The 26,528-nt window shown below is 43.8% G+C and overlaps 1 protein-coding gene and 1 pseudogene across 10 annotated transcripts; one reads left to right on the top strand and one right to left on the bottom strand.

Moving 5' to 3' along the window:
* ZNF26 (zinc finger protein 26) lies at positions 1-26,083 on the top strand. Of its 10 annotated transcripts, XM_063646885.1 has the most exons (9): positions 502-518; positions 1,310-1,413; positions 8,443-8,561; positions 14,517-14,698; positions 15,061-15,159; positions 20,551-20,677; positions 20,946-21,041; positions 23,652-25,016; positions 25,721-26,083. In XM_063646885.1, exons 4-8 carry the CDS (start codon positions 14,648-14,650, stop codon positions 24,995-24,997), a joined length of 1,719 nt encoding a protein of 572 aa, XP_063502955.1. In that variant the 5' UTR covers positions 502-518; positions 1,310-1,413; positions 8,443-8,561; positions 14,517-14,647; the 3' UTR covers positions 24,998-25,016; positions 25,721-26,083. The 10 variants fall into 10 exon arrangements, with proteins under 10 accessions (XP_054300876.1, XP_063502955.1, XP_063502956.1 ...); XM_063646886.1 differs by lacking the exons at positions 14,517-14,698; positions 15,061-15,159 and having other exon boundaries at positions 503-518; positions 16,904-20,677; positions 23,652-26,083; XM_063646887.1 differs by lacking the exons at positions 14,517-14,698; positions 15,061-15,159 and having other exon boundaries at positions 503-518; positions 19,625-20,677; positions 23,652-26,083.
* LOC129011082 (U4atac minor spliceosomal RNA) lies at positions 8,839-8,951 on the bottom strand (annotated as a pseudogene).
* Positions 26,084-26,528: the final 445 nt, after the last annotated feature.

Consider the following 26,528-nt stretch of genomic DNA (forward strand, 5'->3'; position numbering starts at 1 on the left):
ACTTCCGCATGCGCCGCACTCCCGGCCTCAGTCGGGTGCGCGCGTGCAGGGCTGTTTCCGGCTTAGACTCAGTGGACCGAAATCTGGCCAGCGGGTGTGTGAGTCTCTGTGGCCGCGGAGGCGCGGAGCTAAGCGGCTCGGATTATCCTGGGCAGACCAAGGACTTGACCAGCTAAACACTTCCGTCGGTCCGGGGCGTGGACGGAGCCAGATCAGCCTCCTGCTCTCCCGAGTCAGGGCCACGGAAAGGCACAAATCCATCCGTGCGACTCCTGGTACCCAGACCGGGAGGTCGTCTAGTCACCCGCGGTCCGTGTTGGGTGAGAGCTGAGGAGCCGGCGTCTCTGCCAACGACTCAGCCCCGGGACGGTCAGGAGCCTGGGGTCCTGGTCCCGCACCTGTCTTCGGGCGGACGCATCCCTCACGGTCTCTCCGCAGCCCGCGGGTCCCGCCCCCGCAGGCAGCGCGCGAACGTGGGCGTGGGGATGGCCACCAGTTTCCGGACAGCTTCGTGCTGGGTATGTAGAGACTTTCTTTGTTTAAAAGTCGACTGGATACTGAGGGTGGCCACGTTAATCTCTTCGGGGTTACTCCGGGAACTGAACTCACGTTCACCTGTAATTGTGTCCGTAGTTCACTAGACTACCCTCCCCACCAAACCAAAGCTCCTCTGAAGCTCACCTAAGCTCTGGTCCTGCAGAAACGTGCCTGTGGTATTCTGTGACGGGCAGTTATACTGCACTTGGTGGCCAGCTGCGGGCCCTGAAATCTGAGGATCCTCCATCATTTCATGTTTTCTACACAAAGTTGTCTTATGCAGACCCTTAGAACTTCGTTGGAGAAATGATCAGTTCCTCCTTTTTCGTTTGGCCAAATGCTTGTTTATGGAGTGTCTTTTTGTCTGCTGGACTCTAAGGCTGGTGCTGGCAATGCAGAGAAATTATGTATGTTCCTAATTTTTAGAGGAGCTTTGGTTTGGTGGGGAGGGTAGTCTAGTGAACTATGGACACAATTACAGGTGAATGAATAGGGAGAAAAGGCTAGATGCGGAGTTCGAGAGTCCCAAGAGGTAAGGGGCGGGCCAGTGGATCATTGGGACTTTATGAATTATTGATGGAGTGAACCAGAGGGGAGACTTTACAAGTGATTTGATTGCCAAATCCTTTGCCCTCGGTGAGTGGTGGTGACGACGTTGCCGGATGTGGTGCTCTACCACTGAGCTATACAGCCGGAGACTAGGAATGCTATTGAAAGAGGGACCCTGGGAATGACTTTCGCAGGTGTTGAATATCCAATGCCTGTATTTCAGCCTGTAACTCACATGGGAGGTCTAAACTGGAAATATATAAAGACACCTTATTATATTCGTGGAAGCTCAGAGTGTGACCAACTGGAACCCTCAAGAGGACCGAGGTGAGGACTCAGGTTAATGAAAGGAAAGGACACACGGTGAAGAAAGGCTGTTGTGCTAAAGAAACGAGAGAAAGTTAGGAGTGGATTTTTCCCCGTGTGAGTTTGTTCCTTTGTCAGAGATCAATTGACTGTATTTATATGGGTCTATTTCTGGGCTCTTTTTTGAGTTCTATTGATCTATTTGTTGTTTCACTAATACCACACTGCCACACTGTCTTGATTTTTGTAGCTTTATAATAAGTCTTTTTTTATTTTTTTGAGACGGAGTCTCGCTCTGTCACCCAGGCTAGAGTGCAGTGGCGCGATCTCGGCTCACTGCAACCTCTGCCTCCCGGGTTCGAGCGATTCTTGAGCCTCAGCCTCCCGAGTAGCTGGGATTACAGGCACGTGCCACCCAGCCCGGGTAATTTTTGTATATTTTGTAGCGATGGGGTTTTGCCGTGTTGCCCAGGTTGGTCTTTATAGTAAATCTTTTGTTTTTTTTTCAAGGCAGGATCTCACTCTGTTGCCCAGGTTGGAGTGCAGTGGAACAGCCACAGCTCACTGCAGCCTCGAACTCCTGGGCTCAAGGGATCCTCCCGCCTCAGCCTCCTGAGTAGCTGGGATTACAGGCACATGCCACCACATCAGGCTAACTAAATTTTTTTTTTTTTTTTTTTTTGTACAGATAGGGTCTCACTGTGTTGCCCTGGCTGGCCTGCAACTCTTGGCTTCAAGCACTTCTTCCTCCTTAGCCTCCCAAAGCATTGGTGGGATAACAGGTGTGAGCCACCATGCCCAGCCTATAAGTCTTGAAGTCAGGTTCATTCTCCCAACTTTATCCTTTTGCTTCAGTATCCTGTTAGCTAATCTAAGTCTTTTGTCTGTCTGAACTTTATCATCAGTTCGTCAACATCTGCAAAATAACTTGCTGGGATGGATTTTAACTGACAGTGCATTCAATCTGTAGATCAAGTTGGGAAGAGCTGAAGTCTTGGATATTGAGTCTTCCTATCCATGAACATGTTATATCTCTCTATCTAGTTTTTAGTTTTCATTCAGCAGTGTTTGGTAGTTTTTCTCATATAGATTTTATATAGTATCATTATATATTTTGTTAGACTTACACCTAAGTATTTAATTTTTGTGGGTGCTACTGTAAATGGTATTGTGTTTTTTATTTCAAATTCAGCTTACATCTGTGTACAGGAAAGGGGTTGACTTTTGTATATTAACTTTGTATCCTGCAACCTTGGTATAGTCACTTAGTTCCAGGAGTTTTTTGGTGAATTTTTTTTTTTTTTTTTTTGAGACAGAGTCTCGCTGTTGGCCAGGCTGGAGTGCAGTGGCACGATCTCGGCTCACTGCAACCTCCACCTCCTGAGTTCAAGGGATTCTCCTGCCTGAGCCTCCCGAGTAGCTGGTACTACAGGCACGTGCCACCACGCCCATCTAATTTTTTTGTATTTTTAGTAGAAACGGAGTTTCACTGTGTTAGCCAGGATGGTCTCAATCTCCTGACCTCGTGATCTGCCCACCTCGGCCTCCTAAAGTGCTGGGATTACAGCCGTGAGCCACCGTGCCTGGCCTGGTGAATTCTTTTGGACTTTGCACAATTATGTCATCTGTGAACAAAGTTTTATTCCTTCCTTCACAGTCATTATACATTTTACAGGTTAAGTATCTCTTATTCAAAATGCTTAAGACCAGGATTGTTTTGGATTTTGGATTTTTTCAGATCTTGGACTGTTTACATATACATAAGCTATCTTGGGGATGGGACCCAAGTCTAAACACAGAATTTGTTTATGTTTCATATATACCTTATACATATAGCCTGAAGGTAATTTTATACAGTATTTTAAATAATTTTGTGTGTGAAACAAAGGTTGTATTAAGTTAATGTGTGGGATTTTCCACATGTCATTTTTGAATTTCGGAGCATTTAGATTTCAGGTTTTTGGAACAGGGATTCTCATCCTGTATTTTCTGTTCTTGTTTTTTTGCCTCAGATAGGACTTCCAGTACAATGTTGAAAAAGAGTGGTGAGAGGGGATTAAAGATACATTTTGCCTTATTGATCTTAGTGGGAAAGCTTCAAGTTTCTCACAGTTAAGTATGATGTTAGTTGTAGCGTTTTTCTTGGTAGATATTCTCTATCAAGTTGAGAAAGATCTTTATTCCTAGTTTAGTGAGGGTTTTTGTTGTTGTTAATTGTGAATGGGGTTGGATTTTGTCAGATTTTTTTTCTGGGCCAGATGTGGCTCACACCTGTAATCACTTTGGGAGGCTGAGGCAGGAGGATAGCTTTAGCCCAGGAGTTCAGGACCAGCCTGGGCAACATAGTGAGACCCCATCTCTACAAAAAATTAAAAAACAAAATAGCTGGGCATGGTGACATATGCCTGTAGTCTCAGCTACTGAGGAGGCTGAAGTGGAAGGATTGCTTGAGCCTGAGAGGTCGAGGCTGCCGTGGGCCATGTTTGCACCACTGCACTCCAGCCTGGGTGACAGAGCGAGACCCTGTCTCAAAAAAGAAAAAAAGTTTTTTCTGCATCTATTTATGCTTTTTCTTCTTTAGTCATTTGATACGATGGAACTGATTCAAGTATTGAACCAGCCTTACATACCAGGAATAAATCCCACTTGGCTGTGGTGTACACTTGTTTTTATACATTGAGGTATTTTATTTTCTAGTATTTTGTTGAGGATTTTTGTATCTATATTTATGAGATAATTTGTCTATAGTTTTCTAGGGTTTCTGTCTGGTTTTGGTATTAGAGCGATGTTGTCTTTATATACTGAGTTAGGATTCCCTCTGCCTTTATATTCTGAAAAATATTGTAGAGGGAAAAAATGATTGGTGTGATTTTTCCTTAAATGTTTGGTAGACTTCACCAGTGAGTGAACCCATCTTGGCCTGGCGCATTCTGGTTTGAATGATTCTTGATTTTTGATTCAATTTAGGCTTATTAGAGTGTCTGTTTCTTTTTGTTCAGTTTTGGCAGATTGTGTCTTTCAGGGATTTGATCTGTTTCATCTAGGTCATGAAATGTGTGGACGTAGAATTGTTCATAGTATGATGTGCCTTTATTGTCCTTTTTTCTTTTTTTTTTTTAATAGAGTCTTGCTCTGTCACCCAGGCTGGAGTGCAGTGGCGTGATCACGGCTCACTGCAACCTCCGCCTCCTGGGTTCAAGCGATTCTCCTGCCTCAGCCTCCCGAGTAGCTGGAAGTACAGGTGCGTGCCACCATTCCCGGCTAATTTTTGTATTTTTAGTAGAGACAGGGTTTCACTATGTTGGCCAGGCTGGTCTTGAACTCCTGACCTCAAGTGATCCACCCCCCCTCAGCCTCCCAAAGTGCTGGGATTACAGGCGTGAGCCACTGTGCCCAGCCTCTATTACTATTTTGAACAGACTAGGTCAACTAAGAATAAGAAAAATAGCTAGGCATGGCCGGGCGTGGTGGCTCAGGCCTGTAATCCCAGCACTTTGGGAGGCCGAGGCGGGTGAATCACGAGGTCAGATGTTCAAGACCAGCCTGACCAACATGGTGAAACCCTGTTGCTACTAAAAATACAAAAGTTAGCGCCGGGCATGGTGGCACACACCTGTAATCCCAGCTGCTCAAGAGGCTGAGGCAGGAGAATCGCTTGAACTCAGGAAGCAGAGGTTGCAGTAAGCCAAGATCGTGCCACTGCACTCCAGCCCGGGCGACAGAGCGAGACTCAACAACAGCAAAAAAAGAAAAATAGCTAGGCATGGTGGCTGACGCCTGTAATCCCAGCACTTTCAGAGACTGAGGGCAGGAGGCTCGCTTGAAGCCAGGAGTTCGAGACCAGCCTGGGCAATGCAGAGACCTTGCCTATACAAAACAACAACAACAACAACAACAAAAACCTAAAAAAAAAACAGGTGTGCTAGTGTGCACCTGTAGCCCCAGCTACTTGGGAGGTGAGATGGTGAGGTGGGCCCGGGAGTTCGAGGCTGCCGTGCCACTGTACTCCAGCTTAGGCAACAGAGTGAGACCGTCTCAAAAAAATGATAAGAAAAAAATTTTAATTTTACTTTCACTTATTCTTTCTTTGATGTTCTCACTTTTTAAAATATGTATCTGTGGCCGGGCCTGGCGGCTCATCCCTGTAATCCCAGCACTCTGGGAGGCCGAGGCGGGTGGGTCATTTGAGGTCAGAAGTTCGAGACCAGCCTGACCAACATGGTGAAACCCTGTCTCTACTACAAATACAAAAATTAGCCGGGCATGGTGGTGCGTGCCTGTAGTCCTGGCTACTCGGGAGGCTGAGGTATGAGAATCGCTTGAACCCAGGAGGCAGGGGTTGCAGTGAGCCAAGATCATGCCACTGCACTCCAGCCTGGGCAACAGAGTAAGACCTTGTCTCAAAAAAAAAAAGTGTATCTGTGTTTCTGACCTGTATTTTCCTTTTCTGCCTAGTTAAGGCAAGTTTACTTGTAATAGCAATAAATTATCTTAGTTTTTGTTTGAGAAAGACTTTCTTTACTTTTGAAGTATAATTTTGCAGGGTACAGAATTCTGTTTTGATGATTTTTTTTCTCTAAACACCTTAACTGTTTCACTCCATTTTCTTGCTTGTGTGGTTTCTGTAGGTAAGGTATTTTTTTTTTCCCTCTGGCTTATCTTTGATTTTTTGTGTTTTAAAAACGATATGCCTACGTGCAGGTTTTTTGGCACTTATGTTCTTGGTATTCTCGGATTTTCCTCCATCTGTGATTTGGTGTCTGACATATTTCAGCAAAATTTTCAGTAATTATTGTTTCATATATAGATGCCCCAGATGCTCCTTGACTTAATGATGTGGTTGCATCCTGATAAACTCATCATAAATTGAAAATCTCTTTGTCAGAAGTGCATTTTCGACTTACAATATGTTCAACTTATAATAGGTTTATCCAGATGGAGCCTCATCATAAGTTGGGGAACGTACTGAATATGTATTGCTTCTGCGCCGTTGTAAAACTGAAAAATACTAAGTCAAACCACTGTGCGTCAGGCACCAGCTGTCTTTCTTCTGTTCTTTTCCTTTCCTTCGGGTATTTCCATTGTGCATATCTGCACCTTTTATGGCTGTCCACAGTTCTTGGATATTCTGTTCTTTTTTTTTTTGCCCAGTGTTCTCTTTGCTTGGAGGTTTCTGTTGATCCATCCTTAAGTTCAAAGATTTTTTTCCTCAATCTCTTGCAGTCTACATAATACATAAGCCCATCAAAGGCATTCTTCACTTCTGTACAGTGTTTTTGATCACTAGTATTTCTTTTTTTTTTTTTTTTTTTGAGACGGAGTCTCACTTTCTAGCCCAGGCTGGAGTGCAGTGGTGCGATCTGGGCTCACTGCAGCCTCTGCCTCCTGGGTTCAAGCCATTCTTGTGCCTCAGCCTCCTGAGTAGCTGGGACTACAGGTGTGCACCACCGTGCCTGGCTAATTTTTGTATTTTTAGTAGAGACAGAGTTTCACTATGTTGGCTAGGCTGGTTTCAAACTCCTGACCTCAAGTGATCTACCCACCTCAGCCTCTCAAATTGCTGGGATTATAGATGTGAGCCACTACGCCTGGCCTGCCCATCTGTTCTTGCATGCTGTCTACTTTATTCACTAGAGCCCATAACATATTATTCATGGTTGTTTTAAGTTTTGTCCGATACCTTCAACATCCCTATCGTGTCTGGTTCTGAAGCTTGCCTTGTCTGTGCTTTTTTTTTTTTTGAGACGGAGTCCAGGCTGGAGTGCAGTGGTGTGGTCTTGGCTCACTGCAAACTCTACCTCTTGGGTTCAAGTGATTCTTCTGCCTCAGCCTCCTGAGTAGCTGGGACTACAGGTGCACACCACCACGCCTGGCTGATTTTTGTATTTTTAGTAGAGACGGGGTTTCACCATACTGGCCAGGCTGATCTCGAACTCCTGACCTCAGGTGATCCACCCACCTCGGCCTCCCAAAGTGCTGGGATTACAGGTGTGAGCCACCGCGCGTGGTTGCCCTGTCTATGTTTTTCTGCCTTTTAGTATTGCCTTGTCCCTTTACATTCATAGCTAGACATGATGTACTGAGTAGAAAGAATTACTGTTAATAGTACTTTACTAATGTGGTGGTGAGATGTCAGGAAAGGGTGAGCATTCTGTAGGCCCCTGATTAGGTCTGTCTCTTTGTGAGCCTGTTCTCCTGGATTCCGAACCTCACAAGTATTTCCCAGGCCACCCCCACCCCATCCCTTAGATGGGACAGGATGGAATTTGGTATATCTCTCTTCCCTCAGGTTAGTTAAGCTCTGACAAAACCCCAGTATATTAGGCTCTGGGAACCTGGTTGAGCTCCTGAAAGTAAAACTCAGAAAAGCTTGGGACCTTGTCTCCCTCCACTCCCATCATGACTGGGTCCGCCTGGACTTTTTAACTTCAGACATGCACACACCTAGCCTCTAGCAATTTGCCAGTTGCAGTTCAGGTATTTCTGTCCTGACACTGTTTCTCACAGAGATTTGTGCTCTGGTAACTACTGTGTTTCTGCCTGTCTCTAATTTTGGGGACAGTGGTTTGCCTTGTATCTTCACTTCTCTTTCGGATCTAAGAAGAGTTGTTGATTTTTCAGTTTGTTAAACTTTTTACTTGTTAGGACAGAGTGGCTACTTCCAAACTCTTTACATGCAGAACTGGAACTGTTAATTTTTGATGATACAGTTGATTCTCTTAGAACACAATTCAGTCTCTTATAACCACCCACCCATCCCAATCTCCTCTCTCTCCTCGGAGGTAATCAGTTTGATAGATATTCTTCTAGGTCTTTCCCCATACATTTTTAATACATATGTTTATATCCTTAAAATGTTTGTGTTGGCTTATTTTTGTGAAGTTATATGATATTCTGTTGTATGAACATTTCATAATTTGTCTCTTGTAATCATCTGTTATCGTCAACAACCGTGTTTAGGTTGTTTTCAGTTACTGGCTATTTTAGATAACACGACTGTGAAGATTTTTGTACATTTCTTTTGGTAGACATCAACTATCATTTCTTTAGGCACATACCAGGATTTTTCAACCTCAGCACTATTGACATTTTGACGGAATAATTCTTTGTTGTGGAGGAACGTCCTGTGCATCGTGGGTTGCTGAGCAGCATTCCTGGCCTCGACCTATGTAGGTACCAGTAGCAATGCCCCACTATGACAACCGTAAATGGCTCCAGACATTGTCAAATGCCCCCGGGGGGCAAAATCTCCCTCCTACCCATTGAGAACCACTGGGCACATACTTACGAATGATACTGTTGAGTCATTGTACACATATATTTAAATTTAGTACATACTCTCAGTTTTCCAAAGTGGCGAAATGACTTCACATTCCCAGTACCAGGAATTGAGAGCTGCATTTGCTCTATATCCCGTTTTATTTTCATGGAAAAGAGGTTTTCCACTTTTCAAAAAATTGCACCACCGTAATTGATGTGGGTGTGTTGTGTAGGTGTTAGCTGTATTGCCTTCACCATGTGCTCACTGGACAGTAGCACAACCCCACGAGAAGGATGGTTTGCTCCACATCCTTAACAGACTTGTACTGGCCATTGTCCCGTTGATGCTCATTTCAGGGATCAATTGTTTGTTTCTAAATGTCTCCTTGTTTTTTTTTTTTTAATTCCAGTTCTCCGTTTATTCACTGTATACAACTTCTCTGTATTTTAAATATTTGTATAGTTATATATTATGATAGTTATTTGTAATATTACTTGTTTGCTAACATCATCTGGATCATCTGTGCGTCCTTATCAATTATCTGCCTATTCCTTTTGTCAGTCATATTTTCCTGCCTCATGTCTCAAAGTTTTTAATTTTTTGCTGACATTGTTTTAAAAGGAATAACCACAGAGACTGAAGTTTACTGTTGTGATTTTTTTTGAGACAGAGTCTTGCTCTGTCACCCAGGCTGGAGTGCAGTGGCGCGATCTTGGCTCACTGCAACCTCCGCCTCCTGGATTCAAGTAATTCTTCCCTCAGCCTCCCCAGTAGCTGGGATTACAGGTGCCCACCACCATGTCTGGATAATTTTTGTATATTTAGTAGAGACCGGATTTCACCATGTTGGTCAGGCTGGTCTCAAACTCCTGACCTCAGGTGATCCACCCACCTTGGCCTCCCAAAGTGCTGGGATTACAGGGGTGAGCCACCATGCCTGGCCTTACTGTTGTTTTGTATCAGAGGATATTTCCCCTTTTCTCTGTCATGCAGTAGGGGAATGGCTGATCACCTCAATCAAAACAGGAATTGAGCTGTTTAGGGGCTGTACTCTGTTATCTGTGGCTTCGGGTTTCTGGATGGTGTATTTATTGCAGGCTCCTGTCTACTCTGGAGCATCTTGAGGCTGTGGAGACTCAGTCTGCCATTCCAGCCCAGCCTGCAGCTTCTTGCACTGACCAGCACTCAACAGATGTCCCATGGGGAAAACTCACTGTCCACTAGGGCACATCAAAACCTTCACTGGTTTCTCTTTCCCCTAGAATAGTCCTCTGTCTGGGCCGAGCCCTTCCTTCACTGTTCTCAAGCTGAGCAAATGGCCCAGCGAGGTAACAGCCAGCAATTTTAGCTCACCCAAGAGGAGCTCTTTTCTCTCTGCAATTTTAGTTTGTTTAGTCCTCCTTGCTTCTACAGGTCTCTGGTGTTTTAAAAAGATAAGAGTATTTAAAATTTTCTAGTTGTAGCAGGAGTAGTCCAAGCATATGATTTTATTTTACATTAATGAGAGTTAGAATTATTAGATGAAATAAAATGAAAAACTTTCTTGGTATTTTCATTGAGAATTTATCAAATTTGTAAATTAATTTGTGGAAAATTAATATCTTTGCCATGTAAGTCTACTCATCATAAACATGGCATATTGCTTCAATCTCTTCTGTACTTACATATTTTATCATGTGTATTTTTTGTTAGGTTTTCCTGTGTTTTAAAGCTTTTTATTCCTAAGTACTTTCTAGATTTGTTACTATGATCATATAGGCATTTTCTTACTATATTTTCTGGTTGGTGACTGCTAATGTACCAAAAACCTATTCCTTATTGATTTGTTTAAAACTGCTACCCTGTTGACTTTTCTTACTGGTTCTCATGGTTTTTTGTTTTGTTTTGTTTTTGTTTTTGTTTTTTTTCCTTAGAAAGAAACATTTAATAGGGACTTACGAACAGAAGCCATGTCTGTGTCTCACGCAGTGGCAAGACAAGATGGTGGATCCCTGCACCATTACCCCCAGACCCAGGGCTTCTAGACCATAGGGAGGGGTGGTTCAGAGGGGATGTGTAGGACAGTTGAAGTATGGTTACATCAAGGTTGTTTGACCTAAGGGTAGGATTTATGGTAAGTACCTGGTCTGACACAAGGAACAATAGATGAACTGGAAATCTTAGAGGCCTTCCCAGAACAGGGGCTAATCAGAAGCCCACACGGTAGATGAGCTTCCAAGATGGAGTCCAGAGCAAGGGTTAATCAGAAGCCCACATGGTCGATGAGCTTCCAAAATGGAGTTGCTTTGGCCTTCACACTTCACCTCCCAGTCCAGCTTTTCTATCTTATGCGCCCTCCTCTGAACATTAGGTAGGGTGCTTGATACTGCATAGCTTTAGCAGCAGTGCAGTGGAAAACAGATTAGGCCAAGGAGGGTTCCAAATTAAGGAGATTCACAGGGTTGTTGAATCATTTCTAGTCTCCAGAATACTATGACTTTGGTTGTCTCAGATGAAGTAAAACAATGAGAGATACATAACAATAATTTGAATAATAGAAATAGAATGCATGCAAGGATTACAAACGAAAGAGAACTTTTGATTGTGCCGGAACAACAGCAGCAAATAACCTGTTCCGTTAATGGGCCGACTAAAAGTATCATGAAGAAAACGAAAACCTGGTTCCTTTTTAGGGACTTCTTTTAGCTAGGAAATAATTCAGAGTTAGCCCAAATTATAGGCAAATAATAAAAACTCAGAACAGCGATCAGAATCTAAAATTTTCTCTCTCCGGTTTCCCTACTTCTACTAAGAATAAATCATAGCAGGACCAATTTATTTGCAAATAATTTTGATCTCATTATACTTGGCCTGGTTATTTGCACAAAGAATAGCAAGAATAGTGACCAGTCATGTAGGCTTCTTTTAAGTTGACTTTGCTGGAGCTTTTTTTTTTTTTTTTTTCTTTTTTCTTTTTGAGATGGAGTCTTGCTCTGTCACCCAGGCTGGAGTGCAGTGGTGTGATCTTGGCTCACTGCAACCTTCGCCTCCCAGGTTCAAGCGATTATCCTGCCTCAACCTCCTGAGTAGCTGGGATTACAGGTGTGTGCCAGCAGGCCTGGCTAATTTTTGTATTTTTAGTAGACATAGGGTTTCACCATGTTGGTCAGGCTGGTCTCAAACTCCTGACCTCATGATCTGCCCGCTTCAGCCTCCCAAAGTGCTGGGATTACAGGCATAAGCCACCACTCTCGGCCTTGCTGGAACTTTTTAAAGGAATTTTGGATTCGACTTTTTAAAAGCTTAGAAGGCCAGAAGCCAAGCCAAGGATTTGCTGCTTGACTGTGCTTGTAACACCTGTATGAATTCCTGTCTTCTCGAGATCCCAAAATACTATGAGGTTCCTGAGCCTGTAAGAAAGTGACATTCTTTACTTGCCACAGATCAGGAATCTTTAAGGTGGACAAGGTACCAGGCCAGTCTTTCCAAGGGGCTTTTTATCAGCTCTATAAATCCAACCTAAATTTCTCAAAGCAGCCTGGTTATATCTGAAAATATGCCATTCCATTTGAGGTCTTGATAAAATAACCAGTCTCTCCAATTGTGTCGTTTTTACAAAAGAAAACAGATTCTTGCTGAACTTATGCAAATAACTCTGTTGCCATAAAATCAGAATACTCTTGAATAGTTTCCAAATTTTGGAGAAATCAGGTAGAGAGAAAGGTAAATTTTGCTCACAAAAACATACTTTACCCAGTTGCTCTAAGCTATAAATAACTCAGAAAGATTCTTGACTCTTCTTTAATCAGAGCAGCAGTCTTCCAAACAGGATGTCATTTGTTCACCTTGGAACTGCCATCCACAAATCAAGCAGCTCTTTGTCAGTCAGGTGAGAGCTGTTTATCAGGGACTGTTGAATCCAACAGCTGTTTACACAGTTCCAGAGTCAGTGGAACAGAAGCCATGTCTGTGTCTCAGGCAGCTGCAAGACAAGATGGTGGATCTCCACCAGTTCTCATTTTATCTCAGCTGATTCTCTTAGTTTTTTTGTTTGTTTGTTTGTTTGAGATGGAGTTTCGCTCTTTGTTGCCCAGGCTGGAGTGCAGTGGCACGATCTTAGCTCACTGCCAACCTCCGCCTCCCGGGTTCAAGTGATTGTCCTGCCTCTGCCTCCTGAGTAGCTGGGATATAGGTGCCCACCACCACACCTGGCTGATTTTTTTTGTGTTTTTAGTAGAGATGGGGTTTCACCATGTTAGTCAGGATGATCTCGATCTCTTGACTTCATTATTTGCCCGCCTCAGCCTCCCAAAGTGCTGGGATTACAGGCGTGAGCCACCGCGCCCGGCCGTCATGTGTTTTTAAAGAAAATGATTTTAGTGGTTTACATAAAGTATGTTATTTTCTATAGATTTAGGGAAGAAACACTTTATTGTGTCAAGGAAATTCCTTGTACTTTGCTTTAAATTCTGAGTTTTGAAAGTGTTGAAATTTTTTTTTTTTTGAGGGGGAGTCTCGCCCTTGTTGCCCAGGCTGGAGTGCACTTGCGTGATCTCAGCTCACTACAACCTCCACCTCCTGGGTTCAAGTGATTCTCCTGCCTCAGCCTCCTGTCACCATGCCCGGTTAATTTTTTTGTATTTAGTAGAGACGGTTTCACCATGTTGGTCAGGCTGGTCTCGAACTCCTGACCTCAAATGATCTGCCCACCTCAGCCTCTGAAAGTGCTGGGATTACAGGTGTGAGCCACTGCGCCTAACCTCCTAGGTTCTCTTTTTGTGTGTTACCAGTATTATGCCTTTACCCCATTTTTCCCATAAATCCTATGGCTTTTTATGCAGCTTTGCATGGTGTGATTTTTTGCAGCATATATGTCCCATTACAGTAGAACTGTTTATCATAATCTCTTGTGAAATTTTAAATCTCTTACAGTTTTGGACTGCTTCTTGGTCATAAAATTTTCTTTTTAAATTTTCTTTTGATCATGCTAGGTCAATTCAAAATTTTAAGTTATTTTGTATTTTATTTTTATTCTTTTATTTATTTATTTATTTTGAGTTAGAGTCTTTCTCTGTCGCCCAGGCTGGAGTGTAGTGGCACAATCTTGCTCACTGCAGCCTCCACCTCCTGGGTTCAAGCGATTCTCCTGCCTCAGCCTCCCAAGTAGAGGGGACTACAGGCGTGCGCTGCCATACCTGGCTAATTTTGTTTTGTTTTGTTTTGTTTTTTTTGAGATGGAATCTCGCTCTGTTGCCCAGGCTGGAGTGCAGTGGCACGATCTTGGCTCACTGCGAGCTCCGCCTCCAGAGTTCACGCCATTCTCCTGCCGCAGCCTCCCGAGTAGCTGGGACTACAGGCGCCCGCCACCACACCCAGCTAATTTTTTGTATTTTTAGTAGAGACAGGGTTTCACCATGTTAGCCAGGATGGTCTCTATCTCCTGACCTCGTGATCCGCCCGCCTTGGCGTCCCAAAGTGCTAGGATTACAGGTATGAGCTACTGTGCCCGGCCTAATTTTTGTATTTTTAGTAGGACAGGGTTTCACTATGTTGGCCAGGTTGGTCTTGAACTCCTGACTGCAGGTGATCCACCCACCTCTGCCTCCCAAAGTGCTGGGATTACAGGCATGAGCCACCATGCCCGGCCTGTTTTTATTCGTATCAAGCTTAAAGAAATAGTAAAAGGCTTTAAATAAAATAGACAACAAGCCTCCCGGTCTACCCGCTGCTCCTGGTCTACCCACTGTCTGCTCTGCACCTTCCCTCTTCCATCCTGTGTCCCCAGAAGCAGCCGCTTTGGGCTCCGTTTCGTCTTCTGCTATCGACCTTCAGCTTCTAATATGGTCACATCGAAGTGACTTGTTTCATGTTTCTTCTCCCTCAGATTTAAAGTAACCAGCTTGACAAGCGGCCTGAACATAATAAGGGCACAGTAGTGGCTTCATTTCTCTCATCACAGCCTCAGGCTTCCTCTGTCAGCCCTTTCTTCCCTAGTGGTCATCATGAGGAGAGCTGATGATGCTCAGTTCACAGCCTTGTTTGTTACTGACTCTCAGTTACTTTCAGGTATGGGAAAGTTCAGTCCACACTCTCACTCCAGGCTCTTGTACCTCCCCTCATTTTGGCCTGCAGAGGGGAGATGGAGGAGGCTTGTCTGTATTCCCACTTCATTTACTTGTTGCCCTCCGATGGGTGCTCCTTCTGGGTTGGGATGGGAAAATCAGTGGTTAGAGGAAAAGACACAGAGGCTCCTGTTGTGCGGTGGTCAGTACCCAGAGTTATGACAGGCATCAGTGGGGCTTGGTTGGAGCCTCTGACAGGGCTCCGCCCTGCAGTTCCATGGTGTATGTGATTCTTTCTCTCACTGCTTGCAGTCTCACCCAGAAGTCCACTCACTGCTTCTTCCCCTGGGGTCTCCCTCCCTGCAGGTAGTGCTGCTGAGGAGGAGCCTGCTAGTGAGCTCAAGTGTCAAGTTCGGGAATCTTCTGGGTGTTCCTTGGGCCCAGGGAAACAGTGCCCTGCCTGAGGTGAGCCGCAGGGGGACGGGGCCCTGCCTGAGGTGAGCCCCAGGGGGACGGGGCCCTGCCTGAGGTGAGCTGCTGAGCCCTCACTCCCCAGCTGCCTTTTAAGAGTCCCGCGGCAGTCTCTGCCTTCAGAATTTTTCAGAGGAAAGCAGTTATTGGATCCTTGTTTACTTAAATTCTTAAGCACATGTCAGTTCCTTCTGAAGATTACCCAGGTTTAGCCTGGTCGGCTGTTGCAGATGTCCAGGTTGTGTGTGGGGCGCTTGCACAGTCTCCTTTTCTTGGAGCCCCTCCTGTTTGAGAGGATGGATACCCGCTTCCCTTTCTTCTCACGTGTTCTTAGCAAGGTCACTTTTCTCCTTCAGTGACTCACTTCTGTGGACTGTTCTCCGGTTCGATCTCCCCCATCTTCAGTTGTTCATGGACCAGTTATTCACTATCTTCCTTCTCCATTTGTTATCCCCAGGCTTCTCCACTTCCTTAAAGGGAAAGTTCTGTAGTTTGCTTGGCCAGGCTCCTTGGTGTCCTCCTGGCCCCCCTTCTGTCCATCAGCGTGCCATGCTGTCTCTGTCAGGTTGTGTTCTGGCTCTGTCCCCACAGGATGCCCAGAATCCAGCCACTGCTTATCATCCCCATCGCTGTCACTTTGGCCTACGCTGCCTTCTTCCACTGGACTAACACAGTTGCCTTCTAACTGGTCTCCCCGGTATCTCCTCTTACACAACCGCCTCCCTCTTCCACAGCAGTCAGGATGATCTCAAAATACGAGTCAGAGCGAGAAGCCTTTCAGTGGCTTCTCACAGCACTTGCATTTCTGCCTAGGTATCACCTCATCATAGAGCTGCTGATCACTGTGTCTGAAACAGCACCTGTGCCTCCCTCTCTCTCATGACTGTGTGCGTTACCTGCTTGGATTTTTTGTTTGTTTTTTGTTTTTTTGTTTTGAGATGGAGTCTTCTGTGTCACCCAGGCTGGAGTGCAGTGGTGCGATCTTTACTCACTGTAACCTCCGCCTCATGGGTTCAAGTGATTCTCCTGTCTCAGCCTCCCGAGTAGCTGGGGTTGCAGGTGTGCACCAGCACGCCTGGCTAATTTTTGTGTTTTTAGTAGAGACGGAGTTTCACCATATTGGCCAGGCTGGTCTCGAACTCCTGACCTCAGGTGATCCACCTGCCTTGGCCTCCCAAAGTGCTGGGATTACAAGTGTGAACCACCACGCCCAGCCTGGATTTTGTTAAGAGTACCTACCACCACTGGCATGTTAGGTAGTGGTCATGTGTTGGCTGAGTAACACCCACCCCGGAGACCCTAGGTGGATGGGACCTGGGAGCCTAATTCATATACTGCTTTTAGCTGTTTTCAGTTCACATCTCATTCTCGTCATGCAGGATGACTGTTCCCAAAACTTTTGGGGCTTCTGTGGGAGAGATGGTTTGCTGTGCATCAGCTTACCTCTGGGAGAGCATCTGCTCACGGAAGTTAGTTACCAGATTTTTGGCTTACTGTTTATTAAAAATTTATCAAAATATCATATTGGCTTCTGTTTACATAGTTCCCTTTTCTTTTTTTTTTTATTTTTGAGACGGAGTCTTGCTCTGTTGCCCAGGCTGGAGTGCAGTGGCGCAATCTCAGCACACTGCAAGCTCTGCCTCCTGCATTAACGCCATTCTCCTGCCTCAGCCTCCCGAGTAGCTGGGAGTACAGGCACCTGCCACCACGCCTGGCTAATTTTTTGCATTTTTAGTAGAGATGGGGTTTCACCGTGTTAGCCAGGATGGTCTTGATCTCGTGACCTTGTGATCCGCCGCCTCGGCCTCCCAAAGTGCTGGGATTACAGGTATGAGCCACCGTGCCTGGCCTCCCTTTTCTTTTAGAGGTGTGTTTGTGCATGCTGTATTCCTGTATGTAATTTAAATGGGTCTCAGAGGAGGATACTGATAATCATGTTTGAATCTTCTCTCCATTCTCTCTGTTCCTACTTTCAAATCACATTTAGTCTCCATCTCAACCTCCCTAATGGGCATAAATCTTACAACTTTGTAGGTGTTTTGATTTGTGAAGTTATATATTATAGAAAAGCCATCTAGCATAGAAGAATAATGGCCGAGTATTGATGAGCCAGGAGGGATGGTGAACCACGTGGAGGTGCCTGGGCAAGAGGAGTCTGTTGGCTGCAGTGAGACCGTCATGCTACTTGGGATGCATAAGAAATGCCTTTAGTTTAAGTCCTTTGAGTTAAACTGATGTAAAAATGCAATTATTTATGCTAATTCTGTGAGTATCAGCTTTCATTGATTTAGCATTTACCTGATATCTTTTTTTATTTCTTTATTTTCTAATTTGTATTTTTTTCTTTGGTGTATCTCATAAGTTTCAAACTGTCTTAGTTTTGTTTTCAGTATATTTCTTCTAACATGAATGTGTTCTTTCTCAGTCAGTTTTTTTTCTCTACTGTTTTGGAAGCTGTACTTGTCTTCTTCCCTGCTCCCTCCCTACATTTTTAGTGCTTGATTGCCTTTAAGTTGTTCACAGGCACACTGAACGTTTCCCTTTAAACCAAAGTCTAAACAGTTGCATTTTCTCTTTTCCCAAGTGAAAGATGTTTCTTTATACCTTCATTTTCTATGATTCTCATCTATTTGCATCACACACATGCTTAAATCGTAGCTGATTATAATTTTAGTTCAGATGTGTTTGAATCAATAGATTTGTGTTCTGCTGATTTCAGTGCTTACCGTTGTATCCAGCTTCCCACCAATTCTTTCTGTGTCTTAATGTTGTCTCTATAGGGTGTAATTTTTTTTTAATTTTAAAAAATTGTTAATTTTTTTTTTTTTAGAGACAGAGTCTGGTTCTGTTTCCCAGTGTAAAGTGCAGTGGCACAGTCATGGCCAACTACAGCCTCAAACTCCTGTGCTCAAACTATCCTTCCACGTCAGCCTCCTGAGTAGCTGGGACTACAGGCGTGCACCACTATGCCCACACATTTTTTGTTATTTGTAGAGATGGGGTCTAACTATGTGACCCAGGATAGTCTCAAACTCTTGGACTCAAGTGATCCTCCCGCCTCAGCCTCCCAAATGCTAGGATTATAGGCATGAGCTACCTATATACCATTTGATGGATATAAATTTTCCAGGTGCTTGTATATTTGAAAATGTCTTTTATTTTCCCTTATTTTTGCTTTTTAGTTTGGCTGGTATAAGATTTCAGAATCAGCATTATTTTTTCTCAGTACTTTATTTCTCTCCCACTTTCAAGAAGCATTGTTCTTTCCTTTTAGTTGGTTATCAGGTGTTCTCGTTATACTTTATTTTCAGATGTTTCATTACTATCTGCTTAAATTTGGAACTTTTTTTTTTGTTTGTTAACTTGTCTTGTATTTCAATTGGTAGGTTTTTCTTATGTGAACTCCTGTATTTGTCTTCACTCCAAGAGAATTTTCAGGCCGCATTTCTTTGAACATTGCCCTATTATTTCTCTTATTTATATAAACCTACATTGGCAATTCTTCTATCAACCAGGAAAATCATTCCAGGTTTATTTATTTATTTATTTTTTTGAGATGGAGTCTTGCTCTGTCGCTCAGGCTGGAGTGCAATGATGCGATCTTGGCTCACTGCAACTTCTGCCTCTCTGGTTCCAGCGATTCTCCTTGCCTCATCCTCCTGAGTAGCTAGGATTGCAGGTGCCTGCCCCCCCGCCTGGCTAATTTTTGTATTTTTAGTAGAGACGGGGTTTCGCTGTTGGTCAGGCTGGTCTTGAACTCCTGACCTTGTGATCCACTTCCCTCAGCCTCCCAGAGTGCTGGGATTACAGGCATGAGCTACCGCACCTGGCCTCCAGGTTTATTTTGTAGTCTAGCTCTTACCAGTTCACCCGTTGTAGCCATCGCTGTGGTTTGAGTGTATCTTCCAAATTTCATGTGTTGGAAATGTAATTCCTAAGTTTATTTGTTGATGGTATTTGGAGGTGGGGCCTTTGGGAGGTATTTAGGATTTGATAAGGTCATCAGGGCAGGGCCCCTATGATGGGATTAGTAGCTTTATAAGGATAGGAAGAGAGACCTGAGCTGGCATGCTCTCTGTCTCTCATCATGTAATGCCTTCCACCAAGTTATGACATAGCAAGAAGGCCCTCACCAGATGCCAGCACCATGCTCATGGACTTCCTGGCCTCCAGAACCTTGAGCTAAATGAACATTTTTCTTTATAAATTATCCAGTTTCTGGTATTCTGTTATAAAAATAGAAAACAAAGACAGCAGTCTTTTCTGTGTCTGAAATATTTGCGGTTCCTTGAATTGACCAGGCTCTACCATGTGTTCTGTGTGATGCTTGCTCCTGGTACAGGGACTGCAAATTATGTTCCAATCTTTTTTTTTCTTTCTTTCATAATAGATTTGCCAGTTTTTCAGTTGGTCATATACAGAAACTCCGTTTCTGAATTTCCCTGCTGTTCCCTCCCAGCCCCCACTCTTTGCTGTTGCTTAGAATGCAGATGTGATGACTAGAGCCATCTTAGACTGGGTTGCCCTGGAAGTGGAAGCCATGTAAGGTGGAGCAAGAGATGGAAGCCCCAGACCAATTGCCTTCAGACTCCTGCAAGTAGAAGGATAAACTCTCTTGTTTATCCCCCTGTTCTCAGTTGAACCTTGTCCAAACACCTCCTGAATTGCTCTTTCCACCCCAACTTCTTGAACACATCATGAATCTTCTAAGACTACTTGAGTGGCTCTCTTCATTTTTGTACAAAATGTACCCTGGATGTTTTTACCAAGGACTCAGAACACCTTATTTTGTTTGCATGTATAAATGTTAATTCCCATCTACAAGATAGAAAGCTTCTTGAAGACAGAACTGGATTTTATTCATCCTGAAATCTTCAGGACCCAAGAGAGTATCGGCAAATAGAAGCTCCTTGATTGATTTTTTTTTTTCTTTTTTTTTTTTTTTTTGAGATGGAGTCTCACTCTGTCGCCCAGGCTGGAGTGCAGTGGCGCGATCTCGGCTCACTGCAACCTCTGCCGCCTGGGTTCAAGTGATTCTCCTGCCTCAGCCACCTGAGTAGCTAGGATTACAGGTGCCTGCCACTGCGCCCGGCTAATTTTTGTATTTTTAGTAGAGACAGGGTTTCACCATCTTGGTCAGGCTGGTCTTGAACTCCTGACCTTGTGATCCACCCACCTTGGCCTCCGAAAGTGCTGGGATTACAGGCGTGAGCCACCATGCCTGGCACTCCTTGATTGATTTTTAATTCTCTCACAAAGTAAATGCTGAATCAGCCACAGGAAATAGTTGGTAGAGGAACATTTATCCCTTCCCAGTTCCTCTGCATCTTTTCCATGTCACCTAATGTAATTGCATCCAATTGAACAGGGTGTGTGTTATTTCAGGGATTATTGTCGTTCAAGGATATATCTATGGAGTTCACCTGGGATGAATGGCAGCTACTGGATTCTACACAGAAGTACCTCTACAGAGATGTGATATTGGAAAACTATCATAACCTGATATCAGTGGGTAAGTACTGCATCTCAATGTCACTCAGATAGTGAGTATTAAATTGCCATCCCTTTTTTTGTTGTTGATCTACTCTGGGATCTCTGAAGTGCTTAATGATTATGAACTTGAACTTTAGGGGTCAAATTTCCTTAGTCCCTATTTGTCCCACACTTCCTAATTGTAATCTTTCCCCAAGTGAGATGAGCAGTTTTGCTCTGTAGCTCTTGATTCCTCGGTCCTGTCCCTAACAGCCTGGTCCCTACCCTTTGTGATTTCCTATCAACAGGGTATCATGGTACCAAGCCTGACTTAATCTTCAAGTTGGAACAAGGAGAAGATCCATGGATAATAAATGCCAAAATTTCCAGGCAGAGCTGTCCAGGTGGGTGAGTGAGAATGAGGAAGGTGGAGGCATGGGAGTGAGCTGATGAGTACCTGAGGAGTGGGCACTCACAGTGTTGTCTTCAGAAATGCTTCTGGAAGTCCTTGAGCTACTGGAGCTGACTCAGGATGAAGCCAGGAGCTCCTCAGATAAGGACATCGCTGTCACTCTTCATATATTTGGGTTTTTCTTCCCCCTTACTGTTGAGAGGCAGGCATGCCCCTCTTCCCTGAACTCTGCTTCAGGTTTGCTTTTGGGTAAGTTTCCCTCCTCCCCAGGGTCATGGGTTTTATTGGGCATCAAGACCTTTAGGGGATTTCTTTTTCCCCTCACTTGATGTGGCTCGTTGCTGTCTATTTCCATTTCTTTTATTTCCTCCTTTGCCTTCCACAATTAAATCCCCTAGACTTGACTCACAGTCTTAGCCCTGGTGTCTCCTATATCTTTGAGTGACTTTACACACCTTATACTTCCCTTTTGCATTGTCCAGAGGGGTATTTTTTCCCAATTTGGCTCTCCTCTCCGAATGTTGTAACTGTCGAAAGGCTCTTCCGTTCCGAAGGTTTACGCTTCCCCCCGTGTTGTAACGTCAAAATTGACGTCTTTTTGGCACTTGAGTCCTGGGTTTTACCTGCCTGTGGAAGCGCTACCCCATGCTTTCCCAGACTTTACTCTCAGTATCAGAAATGGGAATTTCCTACTAAAATTACCGTTCTTCCTCAAAAGAAATGGCCAGTCCTTCATTTTCTTCCACAAGTTTCTTTCTTAGTGTTTCCATCTCTAAGGAGCAGTGCCATCTTGCCGTTCAAGCTGTTGACTCCTCCCCTTCTCTGCTCCCACATCCAGGCCCTTAGCAAACCATCTTAGTTCTCTCTCCCGTATGTTCCAAATTTCCTCAACTCCAGACATGTGTTAGGCCATTCTTTCATTGCTATAAAGAAATACCTGAGACTGGCCGGGCGCAGTGGCTCACGCCTGTAATCCCAACACTTTGGGAGGCCGAGACGGGTGGATCACAAAGCCAGGAGATCGAGACCATCCTGGCTAACATGGTGAAACCCCGTCTCTACTAAAAATACAAAAAATTAGCGGGGCGTGGTGGCGCCTGTAGTCCCAGCTACTCGGGAGGCTGAGGCAGGAGAATGGCTTGAACCCAGGAGGCAGAGCTTGCAGTGAGCCGAGATCACGCCACTGCACTCCAGCCTGGGCAACAGAGCGAGACTCCATCTCAGAAAAAAAAAAAAAAAAAAGAGAAGAAACACCTGAGACTAGGTAATTTATAAGAAAAGAGGTTTAATTGACTCAGAGTTCTGCAGGCTGTGTGGGAACCATGGCAGCATTTGCTTCTGGGGAGGTCTCAGGTAGCTCCGGTCATAGTGGAAGGCATAGGGGGAGCAGGCATGTCACATGGTGAAAGCAGGAGCAAGAGGGGGCGGGGAATGTGCCACATACTATCAAATGACCAGATCTCACAAGAACTCACTATCATGAAGACTGCACCAAGCCATGAGGGATCTGCCCCCATAATCCAGATGCAGACACCTCCCACCAGGCCCCACCTCCAGCACTGGATATTCTAATTCAACATGAGACTTGGGCGGGGACAGATATCCAAAGTATATCAAGAACTATAGTTCAGATTATTATCTCATTCTGGACTGCTACAGTAGCTTCCTAAAGTATTTCTCTGTCCTTTTCTTACTTTTTACAGAACAGTCAAACTGATCTTTTAAATGCAGAAGACTGAGATTCTCTGTAATTAAAAACCTTTAGGCTGGACACAGTGGCTCACACCTGTTATCTCAGTACTGTGGGAGGCCAAGGCGGGCGGATCGCTTGAGCTCAAGAGTTTGAGACTAGCCTGGCCAACAAGTGAAACCCCATCTCTACTAAAAATACAAAAATTAACTGGGCATGGTGGCATGTGCCTGTAGTCCCAGCTACTCAGGAATCTGACATGGGAGGATTACTTGAACCCAGGAGATGGAGGCTGCAGTGAGCCAAGATTGTGCCGCTGCACTCCAGCCTGGGTGACAGAGCAAGACCCTGTCTCAAAAAAAAAAAAAAAAAAAAAAAATCTTAAAAATATAAACAACTTTTTGCCATGGTTTTGAATAATTTGGTTCTGCTTTCATTCTATTCACTCAGTGGGTTTTAGCTTTCCTGGCCTTTTTCTATTTCTTAAACCCTGTCAGTCAGGCTTCCTCCTCAGGAACTTTGTACTTGGTGCAGTGGCGTGATCTTGGCTCACTGCATCCTCCACCTCCCAGGTTCAAGTGATTCTCCTGCCTCAGCCTCCCTAGTAGCTGGGATTACAGGTGCCTGCCACCATGTCTGGCTAATCCAAGTGCCAATTTTAAACCTCTATTTTAAAAACTATTTTTGATTACTGGTAATTTGCTACCAGTTTTCACGAGGTGACCTGTTTTGGTTTGTTTTGATTCAGTTCCCTTGCCCCCATGCTTGGCCAATATGGAATCTTTTGAACCAGTGTCGTAGGCTTGTTACCAAAAGAGAAAGGTTGATTACATCGCAGTCCTAATACTGTTTATTTCCATATCAGATTTATGTTATGATTCAAAAAGTTATCTTTTGTTTGTTTTTTTGTAGATGGCTGGGAAGAATGGTACCAGAACAATCAAGATGAGCTTGAGAGTATTGAAAGAAGCTATGCTTGTAGTGTGTTGGGAAGACTTAATCTGAGCAAAACCCATGATTCGTCAAGACAGAGACTCTATAACACACATGGAAAAAGTTTGACACAAAACTCAGCTCCAAGCAGAAGTTATTTAAGAAAGAATCCTGATAAGTTTCATGGTTATGAAGAACCATATTTTCTTAAGCATCAAAGAGCTCATAGCATAGAAAAAAACTGTGTGTGTAGTGAATGTGGGAAAGCTTTTCGTTGTAAGTCACAGCTCATTGTACATCTCAGAATTCATACAGGAGAGAGACCTTATGAATGCAGTAAATGTGAAAGAGCCTTCAGTGCCAAGTCAAACCTTAATGCTCATCAGAGAGTTCATACAGGAGAAAAACCCTACTCATGTAGTGAGTGCGAGAAGGTCTTCTCTTTCAGGTCACAGCTCATTGTCCATCAGGAAATTCACACAGGAGGGAAACCCTATGGCTGCAGTGAATGTGGGAAAGCCTACAGCTGGAAATCACAGCTTCTTTTACACCAGAGAAGTCACACAGGAGTGAAACCGTATGAATGCAGCGAATGTGGGAAAGCCTTTAGTTTGAAGTCTCCATTCATTGTACACCAGAGAACTCATACAGGAGTGAAACCCCATAAATGCAGTGAATGTGGGAAAGCCTTTAGGAGTAAGTCCTATCTCCTTGTTCACATCCGAATGCATACAGGAGAAAAACCCTATCAATGCAGTGACTGTGGGAAAGCCTTCAATATGAAGACACAACTCATTGTACATCAGGGAGTTCACACAGGAAATAACCCTTATCAGTGTGGTGAATGTGGGAAAGCCTTTGGTAGGAAGGAACAGCTCACTGCACATCTGAGAGCTCATGCAGGAGAGAAGCCCTATGGATGCAGTGAATGTGGGAAGGCTTTCAGCAGCAAGTCATACCTTGTTATACATAGGAGAACACATACCGGAGAGAGACCCTATGAATGTAGTTTGTGTGAGAGAGCCTTTTGTGGAAAATCACAGCTGATCATACATCAGAGAACTCATTCAGCTGAGAAGCCCTATGAATGCAATGAATGTGAAAAAGCCTACCCTAGGAAGGCATCACTTCAGATACACCAGAAAACTCATTCGGGAGAGAAACCTTTTAAATGCAGTGAATGTGGAAAAGCCTTCACTCAGAAGTCATCTCTCAGTGAACATCAGAGAGTTCACACCGGAGAGAAACCATGGAAATGCTCTGAATGTGGGAAATCCTTCTGTTGGAATTCAGGGCTTCGTATACATCGGAAGACTCATAAATGAGAAATCAGAGTGATGCAATGTGAGAAACTGATGTTCAGGAGACTTCGGATAATATAGACAGGATTTACAAGCAGGAGGCCCTAAAACTACACTCATGTCAAAAATCAGAGAGGAGAGAGACCAACCATATTTGGGATGAGTGTAAAAGCTTTCAGAAATAAGTTACAGATATTTGTAGATGAAAATAATGGAAGGAATGAGGAGCAATAAATGTATCAAATGTTGTAGTATCATCATGAAGATTCAGAGAATTTACACTAGGAACACCTTATAAGTTGAATAAATTAAGGAAGCATTTTCCCATTGAAAATGTGTTCCATGGAAAGTCACATTCCAGATTTGAAGCTGTGTTTTTGTAAAATAAAATCTTGTTATGAACAGTTGACTTCATGGTGGAGTATAAAGTTGTTTTTTAAAAAATATGTAAATAATGTTCAGGAAAAACGCAGGGAACAGATTCTTAAAGTTAAGGGATATTTAATGTGACTTCCCTGAGTTAACACTGAATAGTATTTCTAAAATTTTTCGTACTTTATTTTTTAATGTAACTTGTTCTATCTATCTATATATATATTTGATAGTTTGTGGAATAATATCCCCCAGTATTTTCCATATTAAATGCTAATTGTCTTTTGATTTCTTTTTCATAAGCAGATCTGGCATTTATTACAGGACTGCCACTTAAGAGAACTCATTGTAATGAACGTTTATTATATTTTGCAGTTCCATGCCTGTTGTCCATTGATTGACATGAGCACCCTTGTTTTCTCTGGAGAAATACCTCCCCTCTCTGGGGTGCTTCCTGTGGTAGTGTCTTTCAGGTATCCGTTCCACTAGCTACAGGTGAGCATTTTACCCATTGTTGGATAATGGTAATCTCTTTTTCAGAATTTTGAGACTGTAATTCATTTGCACATGAACCAGAAAATGTGGGAACTCATTCATTCTTGTCCCAGAATTCTGTTGAGAACATCCATTCATTCTGGCTAAATGATTACAAGAATAACTGTGGATCCTATCCCTTTAGAACCTGCTTCTCTGATCTGTGTGTTTCCTCACTTCTCAATAAAAATGTCTTTTGCTTTTTGTTGTTTGGGGTTTTTTTTTTTTTTTTTTTTTTTTGCTTAATTTAAGAAGAATGACTGTCTATTTCTTTTTTTTTTTTTTTTTTTTTTTTTTTGAGACTAAGTTTCGCTCTTGTCCTCCAGGCTAGAATGCAATGGCGTGATCTCAGCTCAGTGCAACTTCCGCCTCCTGGGTTCAAGCAATTTCCTTGCCTCAGCCTCCCAAGTGGCTAGGATTACAGCCGCCCACCACCATGCCTGGCTAATTTTTGTATTTTTAGTATAGACGGAGTTTCACCATGTTGGCCAGGCTGGTCTTGAACTCCTGACCTCAGGTGATCTGCCCACTTCAGCCTCCCAAAGTCATGGGATTACAGGTATGAGCCACCGAGCCTGGCCAGCTTTCTATGTCTTATAACCTAAGGGCCTTAACTGATAAGTTGTTGCCTTGGTAGCATGTAGTTAAC

The sequence above is a fragment of the Pongo pygmaeus genome, chromosome 10 (assembly GCF_028885625.2).
Source record: "Pongo pygmaeus isolate AG05252 chromosome 10, NHGRI_mPonPyg2-v2.0_pri, whole genome shotgun sequence".
NCBI lineage: Eukaryota > Metazoa > Chordata > Mammalia > Primates > Hominidae > Pongo > Pongo pygmaeus.